A 15,241-nucleotide genomic window follows, 5' to 3' on the forward strand; every position below is an offset into this window, starting at 1 on the left:
CCGGGAGCTGCGGCCACGGAGACCACGGGGCCTCCTCCCACGGCGAGTGGGGGTCCGGAGCCACCCGCGCCGCCTCCTCCCCGGAGGCGCTGCCGCCTCTCGCCCGGCGGCGGCGCACGGCCTCTGGCGCCGCCTCCTCCGGCGGCGGCACTGTCCTCTGGCGGCGGCTGCTCGTCGGCGCGGCGCTCGCCTCCTCCCGCCGCGCCGCCTCCTCCTCCTCCCGTCGCGCTCGGCGGGCTCGGGGCGTAGAGCTCCCGACCCTCCGCCTCCTCGACCTCTGCCGGGCCGCGTCCTCCATCTCGGAGGTGCGAATGGCCGCATGGAGGTGCGGCCATTTCGCCTCCTCCTCCGCCGCCGAGATGATCGTGGCGGCGCGGAGGTCCGGGTCCTCCTCCGAGGACTCCGGCTTGGGCTCGATGAGGAGAGACGGCGGTTGCGGCAATGCCGCACCGCCGCGGGCGGCCTCTCCGATGTGGAGGCCGCCGCGGTTCCCTCCGGCCCGCAGCGCCGGCGCCGGACGCCGACTGCTGCTGGCCTCGTCATCATTGGCTCCGGGAGCGAACCGTCGCTTCGGGGCCATGGCGGCGGTTTTGCTCGGGGAGTGGAGTGGGGACTGGAGTGGAGGGCCAGATCCCCTCCAGTCCCCATTTATTAGACTCCCTGGTCACCGACAGGTGGGCCCAAGGGAGACGAGGCGACCAGCGCGCGGACGCGAGCGGACGGCGCGTGCCATCCGCGGCCACGCAAACCTAGCCCAGATTTGGGCCGGGTTTGCGTCGTTCCGGACGCCGCGGCCGTCCGCTTTTGCGGTGCGTCCCCGCGTTGGGCCGGGTTTTTGTCCGTTTCGACCCATCCGGACGCGCGGGCGCGGGATGGGTCGCGCGGTTGGAGATGCCCTAACACCAACAATCTGTGTAGTAGTGAGGGTCATGGGCCTGGGCCAGCTTTGTTGCCAGGAGAAGAGCATAAACCCAACGGGTGACATGTAGGAATTGCCACAGTTTCGCACACACGCAGGACAGCAATAGGCCCAATTTACCCACCCCAGTTAAACACTTCAGAGCATCCCCACTCGTTGGCGCTCCCCACGCCCAAATCCGGCGAAATTTTCGTCCGGATTGGAGGAAGATTTGGCGTGGGGAGTAGTAGTTTCCCAGCCGCGTGACCAGGCGAAGTCGACGATGCGAATTTAAAAAACGGAAACTTGACAAACTACGGCTAAAAACGGGTGAATATAGACTAAATTTAATGATATTTATTACATTACGGGAGGAGTTCATACATAGAGGCCGAATTCGACTATATTTCGAATTCGGCTAGGGGAATTCAAACGCTAATTTTAAAACACGGCGCTCTACATGCCGAAATGGCGGTAGAACACCGTGTAGTCGCCGCCGTCGTCGTCGGAGCCGTCGTCGTTGGCCTTCGGCTGCGCGGCCTGGCTGCTGCTGCCCTGGCCGGCGTCTCCCCACCCCGGGGATGGCTTGTACCAGTCGTTGTCGGAGGACTCGAGGTCGACGACGGGGACAGCGACGCCGGATGGAGGTGTCGCAGGACGGCGGTACCGCGACATCGTCGTTGGCGGTTGGAGCGGCGCGGGCGGCGAGTTGGCGTGCGGCGGCCAGGTCCAGCAGCCGCCGGCTGGCTGCTCCGCCTCTGGCGCTCCCGGTCGCGCTGGCCCGATCCGGTGCGGCGTCGTCCGCGCGCTTCTCCTCCTCCATGTCGTGCGGCGACACGGCGATCGCCTCCGCCATCGCGGCGTCCTCCGCGCTTCGCCTCCTCCTCGGCGAGCTGGCTTGCGGCGGCCTCTTTCTTCGTCTTCTTCCGGCCGCTCTGCGGCGCGGAAGGCTGTTCTCGGATGACGAGGGCGCCGCCGCTGCGCCCTTCGGTCGCCGGCGGAGACGCCGGCTCCTTCTTGACGCGCACCGGCGTCGAAGGCGACGTCGCCTCCTCCCTCTTCACCGGCGCCAAGGATGACCTTGACGCCGATCCGAAGACGACGAGCCGGCAGCCATGCGCCGTGGCTGCCGGGACGCTTCCCCGACGGCGGCTCGCCGATGCCCTCGATGCCGACAGAGGGGGCATCGTGAGCACCGGGAAGTTGCCACCCTCGATGTGCGCGATGACGTTCGCCAACGTCCTTTCCGGCGCGCTCCACCACCGTCGGCGACCCGCGGCGTTGTTGCGCGCGCAGCGGAGGCGGCGGGCCGTCGTAGGCCGCCAGCTCCCGCTCCCACCGCTGGAGGAAGTAGGAGTTCCACCGCGTGTAGTTCTCGGGGTGGTGGCGCGGGTCGGCGCGCTCCTCGTCGGTCATCGTCATCCTCGCCTCCTCGATGGCGACGTCGAGGGCATGGCCCCGCGGCGGCGGCGGGATTGGAACGCCGCCAGAACTTAGCCGCCAGCCGCCTCGCGGAGGCCTCGAGTCCGGCGGGCGGGGGTACCCCGCACAGTGGAGGAGGTGCCCCTCCCACGCGTGGAGCGACCGGCGGGGGAAGCCGTTGTTGGCTGCGCCGTCGTCGTCGTAGAACGCCATCTTGAGAGTAGAGGGAGAGTGGAGGGAGAGTGGAGCACGGGGGTACGCTTCGCGGCGAGTGGACCGGCGTATATAGGCGTGGCTGGCGCGGGGATTAAATGCCGCGTGGATTGCGACGCGTCCGCGGCGAGCGGCCGGCGGCGACCTTTAGTGCGCGCGGAAGACGATGCGTGCGCGGAAGACGACGACATTAACTCGCCGCGTGGCCGGCGAATGCATCCGGCGGCAGGCCTTTACGGCGCGCGGAAGACGATGCGATGAGGACGACGATCGGTTTCTCTCGCCCAGGCAAGTTGGGGCCACCGAGACGCGCGGGAAGTTTCCTCGCCGTTTCGCGCGCTTTCGTTTCGTCCGGAGTCCCCGAGAGCTCCCCGGGGGGCCGGGGATGTCGTGGGATCGCCGGATGAATTTAGGCCCAAATCCGGACGAAAACGAGAAACCGGGGGCGCGACTGGGCCGAATTACGCCGTCCGGATGGAAAAAACGCTCGCCGGGGGCCTGTTCGGGGGGACGAGTGGAGATGCTCTCACAAGAGAAGAAAAAAAACAGGCCAGTTATCCGAACCATCCCACTCCCACCACACCCAGCAGCGAGCGAGCGAGTGAGGGAGGGCGACCATGGCGCTCGCGCTGCGCTGCCCCGCCGCCGCCTCGCCCTCGCCGGCCAGGGCCCCCTTCCCCAACTCCTCCACCCACTCCCAGCCTGCGACGAGGCTCCCGAGGAGGTCGGCAGGGGGCGGCGGAGGCTGCAGGTGCCACTACTACCACGGCGACGGCGCCAGCGGGGGCTACGACCGCGTCCCCAAGCAGTTCCGCGAGGAGAACCTCAAGGATGGGCGTGAGTGCCGCCGCTACCTCCCTCTTCTTCCCCCTACTGAATTTCAACATCTTATTACTACTAGCTAGCATCCTCACATGCATGGGTTCATGCAACATCAGCGCATTCCTGAAATCCAGTTTTTATTTGAGCCAATAAACGATGAGATTTTTTCTTCTTAGAGTATTTCTCAGTTGCAATTCTGATAGAGCACAACCTAACCAGTCCTTCACTCACTGGCATGCAACCAAAAAAAGACCTGCTCAGGAGCTTCAGTTACTGGGCTATATATTCTGATAGTTAAGTCGCTGCCCGATTTCAACGTGGGTGCGCACTTGACAACAAATCATCCCGTACAACTGTAAAAAGACATGTAAACAAGAAATGATCTCAAGTCAGCCTGCTGTACTTGGGACTCAGAGATGAGATGCTCTTCTCCTAGCTGCAATCAAGTACATAGACATCTTATAGCAGAGCAATCGGCGATACCGGGATGCAGTTAACGCCATAGACCACCCATTCTCATTCAAAGTTTCAGCATTTCAAATACAGTTGACTTTACTATGAATACGAGTTGGCTACTGAGATTAATGAGCTAAGGATGATCTGTAGTACCAAATGTTCAAGGATGGCCGTTAGCTCGCTTCACCCAATTACCTCCTCACCGAATTCAATTTATTAAAACATCTGCCTGGCTAGTTTATCATGTAGTACTAGTAGTAGTACTAGTAGACTAGGAGGTTCCTGTCAGCTGCTGAATAAACGATGCGGTTTTCGTGCTAGAGCAAAATCTAGTCAGAGGGTCACTGGTATAGCGGTATGCAACCATTCAAACCAAACAAGAAAATTCTGTGCAAATGATGATTTGCTCCAAGTTAAGTTACAGGGGTTATAGGTCCAACATAGTTTGTTACTGCATTTTCAGCGCTCAATATATAGTCTGGTGAACCAACGATGCGCTGTGAACGTCCGTTCATGCTTGAGTACTAATTGGTATGCACAACTATACAAAACCATGTAAAGAAGCAATGATCTCAAATAAGCCTTGTGCTGTACTAGGAATACTATCCGGTTTTTACAATTGTACAAAACCATAAAAATGAGATGCTTCTTCTAGCTACTATGTACTACGTTAGATCTCTTTAGTGCAACATTTGAATGTAGATAATGCGATTTTCCCATGTTTCTCTTTCCAAGTTTTCGCATTTCGGTATGCAGTTGAGTTGACTTAACTATGGATAGGAGGTGAGGCTACTGGAATTAATAAGCTATGGATGGTCTATACTACCAACCATGTGTAAAAGTTCAGTAGTTGACTGATGCACATTATGTTGTTTCCATTTACTCTTAGATAGCTTAAAATGGCTATCGGCGAATTTACTAGCTGGTGGTTGTTAAGAAGCAGTAGAGTTTTTTTTACAAGACTGTAGGGGAGAAGCAGACGATGCATGCAAGTTGACTATGCATAAGTGCCAGACATGCCTTGATCATGTTTTATGCTGAGTGATCTTATCTCATTGAGTGCTTGATGTGGAATGTCCTCATGTGACACATTTTACGTGCACATACTAATCATGACACTTGTTACTCTTTTATGTTGAGGTCATGAGAAATCCTCCACCCTGTTTTAGCTTTGCGACTTTTCACTTAGGATGGCCGTGTGCTCGCCTCCCCCACTACCCCTTCCACCTCACTGATTTATTACAACATCTTGCTGGCTAGTTTAGACTAGGAGGCTCCAGTGAACATACGATGCGCTTTTCGTGCTAAGAACGTGTCCCAGTTCCATTTCATTGGATTGAAACCTAGTCAGAGCTTCACTGGTATGCAACCATCCAAATCAAAGAAGAAAACTCTGTAGAGCTTATGATTTGCTCCAAGTTACTGGGGTTACATACTCAGATAGCTTTGTTACTGCAATTTCACCGCTCAATATTAATGCTCAGTATTTAGTCTGGTGGATAAATGATGCGCTGTCAACGTTTGTTCATCCTTGAATACGAATTTGGTATGCATACTTGTACAAAACCATGTAAATAAGCGATGATCTCAAATACGCCTTGTGCTGTACTAGGATGAGATGCTTCCCCTATCTGCTACAAATCGTGTAGATCCTCTTAGAGGAATAGTAGTAGAATTAAGTTACTAACCCAAAAATTATGTACAGATCATGATTGCTTGGAGTTAAGTTACTGGGTTACAGGTTCAGAGAGTTCATTAGTACGTTCGCACCTGAATGTGATCCATGCTCTATAACTGTAAAAAACCATGTAAATAAGGAAACCATATGTGCTGCCCTAGGGAGTTGAAAATGAGGTGCTTCTTCTAGCTCCTATGTACTACCTTAGATCTTGTTAGAGCAATAGTTGAATGTTGATAATGTCAAATTCCCATGTATCTCTTTCCCAGTTTTGGCATTTTTGTATAGTCGACTTAACTCTGGATAGGAGGCGAGGATATTGAAATTCATCAGCTATGGATGCTCTATAGTGGCAAGCATGTGCGAAAGTTCAGTAGGTGACTGATGCACAGTATATTATTTCCACGTTCTCTTAGGTAGCTTAAAAATGGCTATGGAAAATTTTACTAGCAGGTGGTTGTTAAGAAGCAGTAGAGTTTTCTTTAACAAGACTGTAGGGGATAAGTAGACGATGTTTGCGAGTTGATTATGCATAAGTGCCAGACATGCCAGGATCATGTTTTATCATTAGTGATTTTGTCTCATTGAGTGCTTGATGTAAAATGTCCTCACATCACATATTTTACGCGCACGTACAAATCATTGCAGATGTTTTTTTTTATGTTGAGGTGGTGATCAATTCTCTAGCCTGTTTTAGCTTTGCAACCTGTCACTTAGGTACCTCATTCCTTACTTTTTTGTCCAGTTATTTGTTGTGCTGCTTTGAAGTCTTGTGCCTTCTTGCAGTGATGGACAATTACAAGAATGTTCCTCAATTCCTTTATGGCTTGAGTCCTTCCCAGATGGAAATGTTTATGACTGATGACAACCCTTATAATCGGCAATCAACGAAAGTTACAGAGGTTAGTTAACTCATGCAGAGCTCTGTTCATTTGTCATTTTGTTCCAGTGGAGTCATACTTCAAAGTTAACATAGAGTTTAACCACAACAAATGCAGGAAACTGTTGCTGCTTCTAGGAGTTACGATGAATTTGGCATGTACTCCTTATCAGGCACCCATGAGGGCCCTGCAAGTTACAGCATGGGTATGGGCATGCCCAGCATGAGCATGGGTAGAGCAGGACGAGGATATAGAAGAATGAGAAGCTCAGCCCCAGATCTACCTTCATTACTATTGGACTCTCGAATTATATTTCTTGGAATGCCAGTAAGAGACCAACTTTCTATCTTGTTTCTTATCTGCAACGTCGTATTTATAAGGTTTCAGTTAACAGATTGGTAACCTTATCTTTTCCTTGTTCTATTGGTAGATTGTTCCAGCTGTTACTGAGCTGATTGCTGCACAGTTTCTGTGGCTAGATTATGACGATCGCACAAAACCAATATACTTATACATAAACTCCACGGGAACAATGGTAAGTACATGTCTTAATTGTCGATATCAGAAACAACATTTCTTAAAATTGTTAGCATATCGTTTTCTATTCGCTTCCATAAACGTTTGTATCAATGTGTACAAGTATGGTTTATGGTTATTCCTATTCTCTGTGCCGCAACAGGATGAAAATAATGAGCTGGTTGCATCTGAAACGGATGCATATGCAATTGCTGATTTCATCAATGTAAGCACTTCTCTTTTTTCAGTCAGACTAACTGCAAATTGGACATATCTTTATATCATGCTCGCAATGTTTTTCTTTGGCATAATTCGTCATCTTCTCTGTCAATATTTGCATATTGGACAAAGTTCACATAATGATTTATTATAGTTCCCACTTCCCAGGGCATATTCATGTTTCTGGTTTGGATAATAGTGATTCCGTTATGTTTTAAAATTTCTGACGGCATGATTATATTGCTCAAATTCTTTTGCACATATGCTCATGCTGTTCTGTTCAGCCCTTGTGATTTTCAGTCTACAACAGTTGTCTATTTTGTGTATCTGGCGTACCTTCATATTCCCTTCAAAACTGAAGCAAATTAGTTTGGCTGGATTCGTGTCTGATATCAGATATGCTAGCTATTGTCACTTAAAAGTTTGTTAGCTATTGCTTGCCAAAAAAAAAGTATGTGTTTTCAGTTCACTCGATGACCAGTGATTACTTAATAGTGAAACTGGATCTGCAGAATTGCTGCTTTTACATCTCAGACTGCAGTTACACCTTAGCATACTCCATCTTTAATAAATCATATGGGATGAAAGATTCCGTTTCCTTTGAAGCAATATGAATTGAAGACGTTAATTTATATTCATAACAAAGGAGTTTAGTCTGACTTCTGTATGTTATCTTTCTTGGTCTTACAGCGGAGCAAAGCCAAGGTTTACACGATCAATCTGAGCATGGCGTATGGTCAGGCTGCGATGCTTCTTTCCCTGGGCGAGAAGGGTAAAAGAGGGGTGCTACCAAATTCGATAAGTACGTCAATTTTCTCAGATTCCCCTTGACCATGTGCGTACATGAATGACCATGACAAGGATGTCTTAACGTTCTTTGATGTACATTTCTGAACTGTAGCTAAACTTCACCTGCCCAAGGTCCACAAGTCCGGTGGAGCTGCCATTGATATGTGGATTAAGGTGAAACCCAGCTCTTCTTTTCGATATATTTGCACCATGATTCTGTCTGCTGTGCTATGCGTTGAAGATTTTATTTTGCACTCAGGCAAAAGAGTTGGACACAAACACGGATTACTACCTGGAGCTCGTGTCCAAAGGAGTTGGTAAACCGAAGGAAGAGCTCGCAGAATTCCTCAGGGGCCCTAGGTACTTCCGTGCTCAAGAGGCCATCGACTACGGGATCGCTGATACAATCTTGCACTCACTGGATGGTTCGTTCAAGCCAAAGGTATTTTTCACCCCTTGTCTTTCCATGTGTAGATGATATACCGTGGGGGATTTGTGGGCTGATGAATTTCATCATGGATCAGGACCTGACTGCGCAGCTTGCCAAAGCACAGAAGATGCAGCAATCAGGGAAGCGTGCGCCTGCTGGAGCTGGACGATGGTCGACTCCGACCGCACCTAGATAGGTTAGAACGGTATGGCACACGTAGGCGACATCCATCCCTGCGTGTTTGTAGACTAAGATCACCCCTGCCAGATTTTGTGATAGATTCAGGGTAATGAAATGTTACACACGGATTAATGCATTCTCTGGTAGATTTGGTCACTGGAAAATGCCCAATTTTTGCGAGTTTGGTTGTAGCAGATATGATAATTGACTCCATGTTTCTTGTATCAATGTACACATGTTACTTGCACAAATAGCTTTGAATGTTTGTTGTGCCAGTTTACACGCTCTTAATTACACAACTATCTTTACATTCGTACGTTTGTATATCCACACATATCTGTTTGTAATGCTCACTTCCTGAAGAGCTTCTGGGAAACGAGGAATCCAAGGGAGAAGGCGGCGATGCCGACAGCCACCACCTCCTTGTTGTTCCTCGCCGCCTCCACCACGCCGTCCGCCCACTTCATGTCCGTCAACCCCTCTGCCCACTTCATGTCTGTCAACCCCTTGAGCTCCCGCATTGAGCGCTCCTTCCAACCGCTGACCGCGGCCAGCACCTTCTTCTCTCGGTCCGCCTTCACTTGCTTGTCGGCCGCAGCCTTGGCGCGCTGCTCTTCCTCGCCGGGTCGCCTCACCGTCTCGGCTGGGCTCTCTTGGGCAACCGTCGGCTTGGCCTTGTCCACGACGGTCGCAGCCTCGGGCTTGGGCGCCGGTGGTAGGGCTGGCTTCATTTCTTCTTCCTTCTTCACCGGCGGTGGCACCGTTGCCACCAGAGGTGCCTTGGGCTTCACTTCTTGTTCCTTCTTCACCATCGCCGGTGGTAGGGCTGGCTTCTGCTGCTCTTGCTTCCGTGACTTAGCCTTCTCCTCTTCCTCGTGCTGGTTTTGTTGCTGAGCCTTCCTGTCCATGGCCGCCTTCTTCAACGCATCTTCTTCGTTGGCCTTGGTCTCCTTTCCAACATCCGGCTTCCTCTTAATCTCCTCGATGCTCGTCGGCGCCGGGGCCAATGGTGACGCGCGCTTGGGCATGGTGAGGGTGAGCACGCCGGCTTGGAACCTGCCGGCAATCTCGTCGAGGTTGGCGGTGGAGGGCAGCTGGAAGACCTTGTGTAACGAGCCAGGGCCAGGGCCAGCGGCGGCGGTGGCGGGACGGCTGCCGCGGACTGTGAGCCTCCCGGCGCCGTCGACCTGCACACGGAAGTCGTCCTTGTTGAAGCCCGCCGGGAGGGTGAGCCGGAGCACGTAGCTGCCGGCCTTCTCCGCCCACTCGAACTTCGCCGCTGGCGCTGGCGCTGGTGCTGGTGGTGGGGGCTGGTTCTTGTTCTTGGTGGCGGCCGCCATGAGGAAGCGTAGGCAAGGAATGATGGTGGAGGTTGCTGTGGTGTTGTGATTGAGTTGATCGATCGAGAATGAGATCGAGATGAGATGAGCAGGTTAGCCCGGTGCGCCGCGTACATATATACTGATCGATCGATCGATCGAGCGCAATGGTGGATTCGAAACTTGCTCTAAAAGGTTTTGCATTGCATGGCGGGCGCCGGGCGCGGGCGGCGAGGAAAGGGATATTTGCGCCGGTGGGCAAGCTAGTAACTCGAGCTTGGAGGGAAGCTAAGCTATGCTACGGAGGTGAACCAATCAGGAGACGTACTGCTTGCTACCGTCGCACCCAAGCTAGCTAAGCTACGAAAACTTCTTTTTGAAGGCAGGCAAAAATACCTACAGCAGTCACATTATCGGTAACATCAGCCATGTGATAACTCAATTCCCTCACAAAATTATGAAAAAAAACAACTAAAACATAATTCCCTCACATCAGCAACTTCACTTTTTGCCAAAATATTTCACAACGTTATCCATATTCTGACTCTAGCACCTATAGCACCTGTAAAATCGCCACTCTCCCGATAGCCCAAGCATACACATTTCATGTCAGAAATGGGGGCCGCGTTGTGATGATCAACTCCAGCACATTATTTATTTAACAATAGGCAAGTTTTTTTGAGCTAGTTTCTTGCCTGGAACGCCGATGATGCAATGTGGCATTGGCAACATGCATAAAAAAATAGGGATTTCTCCAGGCATAAAAGGAGAGCAAAAGCACTAGCACAATCCCTCGAGAGGTACTAGAAAATGTTTGGAATATAATTCAGCCAAGGTCACCAGTCATTACATACAGGCGCTCTAGAGAAATGTAAGTTTTACCACCACCAAAATACAACTAATTAGACCTACAACCTGTCCTCTCGGTGCATGTTAAAAGTCCAGATCCTCCGGATTCGCTTCCAAAAGAGGTGTCAAGTGCCATGGAAACGTAGGGTTACAAATACTATGGAGCTTATATAGTATATACTACTACTAATAATAATAGGGCATGCATCCATCAGACTGCAAAGCAGCATATCACATCCATGGCTTCATGTATGAAACGCGTGACACTATCCATATGGTCGATTCCCACAGGTTTCATTTTGTTGCTGGCTGTTCTTTGAGTCCTAACCTTGACAGTGGTGATGCTGAAAGTGGTGGACCGTACACCATACTTCTGCGGAGAATATTCATCTAGCATATACACATAAATTACAACAAAACATTAGAAGTGAAAACTGATCACAGCCATGCATGCATAATCGAGAAGAGACAGAGAAGCTATTCACCTTGCACCACGTACAACAAAGTAGCACCAGAGTCCACATCTTTGCCAGCATAATCCAAACATATGCCTTCACCCACACAATGTACGCGTGATAATGGCAAAAAGATAGGCTGGCTGAGGTACAGAGAATGATCTTCACGAAGCAGTTCATAAGCAGCCAGCCCTCCTTTTCTGCATGTGTAGATAAAGCCATCGACAAATACACATCTACCATTTAAAAGGGCCTCTGTAGGATCAGGCGGGCGTTCTTTGAATGCAGCCAAAGGCATGACAACACTCCATTGTTTGGCACCCAGGTCAAAATGAAGGCAGGAGCATGTGATAGCATCAGAAACTATAAGGGAATCATCATCCATTGCTACATATCCAGAGATATCAACCCTCCTGAAGACAACCTTCGACTCATCTGCCTTGTAACGCAACCATGAGGTGGTGGGTCCATAATTGAACTGTGTCTGATGGTAAATTTGCAGAGTCTCAGTAAGAGCAATGGTTTCTTGGCCAACTCTGGCAACCATAACGAAAGGACCTGCATTAGGACGCTGTAAAGGTCGCTTGCAAGTTGGCCTGTCCTTGTTCATACTAAACTCAAACATGCCGTCTTTCATGGACGAGACTGCCTGTATTTTTGAGCCATTCTTGAAAAAGTGCCAATCACGATCACCAACTGCGGCACAACACAGTTCGATGGGCTTGACATCATCATCCATGGCACCCGTCTGGTAGATGACTGCTCGTGAGCCAGCTTGGCAAATGATAATCAGATCCTTCTTGATAGCCATTGTAGCACCCTTCACATGCACAACAGGACTTGTAGAACAGACTTGGTGTTGCCTTGAAGCAGGGTCGACCGGCAGGCTCCGAGTGAGTCCCAAGGGAGGAATTGTCGAGAAGGGCCCCTCAGCTGGCTCGCGAGAGCACATATGGGCAATGTGACCACCGTCCATGCCGCATTGAAAGTCCGGGAATGTTATTGAGCGCATTTCCATCATGTTTCTGCATGCACAAAGAGAAACTTATTTCGATGTATAAGCTCGGTAAAACATGAAGCTAAATTCAGATCAAGCAAGACCTGCAACAACTAAGCATCTTGGATGGTTTGTTGACGTGCTGGGAACTGGTTAGACCCTCTTCCTCTTCTCCACGTTGCTGCAGCACAAGAGAGCTCTGGTCCTCATACTCCCTAATCAATTGATTAGTTGACAGACAAAAAAAACCTGTAAGCAATCTGGTAGGTGACCACACAAATGCTTAATGTAGATTGATTACTTGAGACAGAAATGCTGTGTAGATTGATTAGTTGAGACAGAACAAAAACGGTAACTAGCTACCAAGGTGAACAACACGAATGCACGCATGATCGATCAAATTAATAAAAACTCAACAAAAGGAAAAACAGAAACTTTATCATTCTAAAAATAGAGCATTTTTTCTAATTTAATTGTTAAAAGGAGACTGGGAGTTCATCAGCGAGCCCTGGTCCTGTTTATTAATTTCTGTTTTTTGTTAGTTTCTGTTTTCTATTTCCATTTCTTAGAGAAAAACAGCTAGTATGCTTACTGTAGAAAGCAGAAGTGCTGTTGAGCTGGCGGATTGGGCACCATGTCTACCCGGCGGTAAGTTGAGTGCAGCAGCTTGATTCCTCCCTCAACCGGGTCCTGGGTGTCAAGGAGGTCGAAGGTGGTGACGATGGCGTGCAGGTTCTCGCACGGGCACGGGGTGTACTGCGCCAGACTGATCCAGACAGAGCACATGCGGAGGCCGGCGAGGCGGGTGAGGATGCCGTACCCTTTGCCGGGTGTGAACGGGCAGACATAGTCGATCACGATGGGCAGATCCAGCTTGAGCTGCTCCGGCCCTCCCTGATCATTCTTTTGGTAGGCGAGCTTGTAGGCATAAATGGTGTTGTCACGGAGCTTTGTGCTGTTGGACATATGTGCCTCGGCCAACGATGGGGAGGTAGCGTTCCGACCTTTTTCTGTCTGTGATCACCCGAGTCCACCTGCCGGAGCTAGGGGCGAAGGTGAGGAAGAGGCCGTACTGCTGGAAGGAGACGAGGACGAGCCTGGCGTCGGGGATCACTGCATAGCCCAGGAGGAAGTCGCCCATCCACGGGGATGATATCTTGTGTGCTATTGGGGTGGTGAAGGGCCCCCCGACAAGCTCCCACCGCCTCCCGCCGCCGGGTGCGGGGACTAGGCGTCGCGTGACGACGGTCAACCACGCGTCGATGTGATCAGCTTGACGGGTGGCGGACAGAGCCCAGGTTTGGCCGTCGGCGGAGATGGGCATGCAATAGCTGGTAGTCCCTTCGATCTCCGGCAGAGGCATCGCCTGCGGCTTGGGCGGGTGCAGAGTTAGCTGCAGGGCCTGGGGCTGCTCATGATAGTCCTGGTGCAGGACGCAGAGCGAGCGGCCGTCGGAACCCAGGGGCGCGACGCCAGCTTGGAAGGTGTACCGCGGCGGCTTGGCGAGGACGATGTCGTGGAAGACCTCGAGCGCGTCGTCGCTCCGGCCGAGGATACGCCCGGATCGCGCCACGCGCAGGCGGCTAAGCCGTAGGGAGGAGACGCCGTCCGCGACGCCGACCAGCAGCGACCAGGCGGGGAGGTGGTGGTCGGCGGCGTCGGGGTCGGGGAGGCAGATGTAGTCGATCCCGGGGGCGACGCGGGCCGAGGGAAAATCGTCCCAGCAGCACACGCAGTAGCGGAAACGGCACCGCCGCCGCTCCGCCTCCTCGCCCTCCGACTCCAGCATCGACAGCGAGTCCCCCTCTGCCGCCTCCGCCGCCGGCATGGACCGACCTAGCTAGGGTTTCACTTCACTCGGGATCTAACTTGGGGACAAGACGACAAGCAAACGCCTTATGTGGCTGGCTGGCTGGCTGCCATTGTTTGTCTTCGGGCCTCCGACACTTTTGTTTGTCGGCAGATTTGGCAGCTCGGGCTACATGTAGCCAAAAAAATCAAAAATTGCAATTTAAAGTTCCAAACGATTTTTAAACTCCTAGAATACATCATTGACTATATCTAGGATCTTATCTTTTAACTCTAAAATGTTGTTTTTGAATCTTGAAAAATGAACACGATCCACGTAACCCGAGCTCCAATTGTGGTTTCCTCCCACAAGATTATTTTCTTTGTTTGGCCATTTGTTTTCGTATGCTTTCGTCCCTCTACCGTCCCCTCGTCAACGCTAGTAAAAATGTTTTGCTGCAAGACCTCCTTGTTTGACACACATGGACCAAGTGGGAGGGGAAATGCAGTCCGACACCAAAGGAATCTTCACTTGTCGATGGTATGCTCCGGCGCCTCCTCTCATCACTTGTAGGAAATCTCTTTTGCTTTTTGTTTTTTGTTGATACCCTCAATCTAAATTACGGATGTAGTATACCTTGCTTTTTCTTAGAAGACCTAGGTTTGTCAAACCTTAGGAAGAGTTTGCGTTGGCGTAAGATTATGTTGAACAAGACCTTATGAACTTGTACTCATCATTGTTTACCAGAACAAACGTTATTTTTTGTGATTTTTGTACCGATGAAAGGATATAGGCTAGGGCTAAATGTGCATACACAAAAGGGATACACAAAAGGGAATATTTGGCTTGTCTGAAATGCGAAGATCTTTAGATAGGAGAGAAGCTCATTCACTAAGTGGAAGGGTCAATTCATTCACAACATAACTTTGCTGCAATATAGAATCAAGGCCAAGTACAAGGATAACCTTTTGAGTTGGATTAGGTTTCTGCCTTAGTGTCCTTTCCGGCTTGTTGTTGTATATATCTTTTTTTCCTTAGTTAGTTGTACATTTTTCTTGGACTTTGGTTCGGGTTTTTATATAATAATAAAATGCTGTGGGGCTCTTTGCCTCACAGTCCTGGGTTTCAAAAAAAAAGGGATAAAGATAATAAAGAACAAAATGTATGATGATATAATGCCGATAGATATATGTGAGCGATGCGTTAATAACGCTATAGATCTGCAACCACAAACACTGTAGATCACTAGTCCAACCACTACCACCGTCGCGTCGGGACCAAGCAACTATTAAGTAAAACAGACGAAAACCTTGAATTATTGTACTCCA

The 15,241-nt window shown here is 50.7% G+C and overlaps 3 protein-coding genes across 3 annotated transcripts; 1 reads left to right on the plus strand and 2 right to left on the minus strand.

Moving 5' to 3' along the window:
• Positions 1-3,083: 3,083 nt before the first annotated feature.
• On the plus strand, positions 3,084-8,779 carry LOC127291836 (ATP-dependent Clp protease proteolytic subunit-related protein 1, chloroplastic). The gene is made up of 9 exons (XM_051321158.2): positions 3,084-3,370; positions 6,276-6,391; positions 6,488-6,697; positions 6,801-6,905; positions 7,050-7,112; positions 7,796-7,907; positions 8,007-8,068; positions 8,154-8,336; positions 8,419-8,779. Exons 1-9 carry the CDS (start codon positions 3,151-3,153, stop codon positions 8,518-8,520), a joined length of 1,173 nt encoding a protein of 390 aa, XP_051177118.1. The 5' UTR covers positions 3,084-3,150; the 3' UTR covers positions 8,521-8,779.
• A 48-nt stretch (positions 8,780-8,827) lies between these two features.
• On the minus strand, positions 8,828-9,940 carry LOC127291837 (uncharacterized). The gene has a single exon (XM_051321159.2). The coding sequence runs from the start codon at positions 9,842-9,844 to the stop codon at positions 8,855-8,857; it is 990 nt and encodes a 329-aa protein (XP_051177119.1). The 5' UTR covers positions 9,845-9,940; the 3' UTR covers positions 8,828-8,854.
• A 684-nt stretch (positions 9,941-10,624) lies between these two features.
• On the minus strand, positions 10,625-13,238 carry LOC127291838 (uncharacterized). The gene is made up of 4 exons (XM_051321160.2): positions 12,717-13,238; positions 12,229-12,339; positions 11,158-12,152; positions 10,625-11,062 (listed from the first exon to the last, which is right to left on the minus strand). The coding sequence occupies exons 1-4, from the start codon at positions 13,088-13,090 to the stop codon at positions 10,884-10,886; spliced, it is 1,659 nt and encodes a 552-aa protein (XP_051177120.1). The 5' UTR covers positions 13,091-13,238; the 3' UTR covers positions 10,625-10,883.
• Positions 13,239-15,241: the final 2,003 nt, after the last annotated feature.

The sequence above is a fragment of the Lolium perenne genome, chromosome 4 (genome assembly GCF_019359855.2).
Source record: "Lolium perenne isolate Kyuss_39 chromosome 4, Kyuss_2.0, whole genome shotgun sequence".
Taxonomy (NCBI): domain Eukaryota; kingdom Viridiplantae; phylum Streptophyta; class Magnoliopsida; order Poales; family Poaceae; genus Lolium; species Lolium perenne.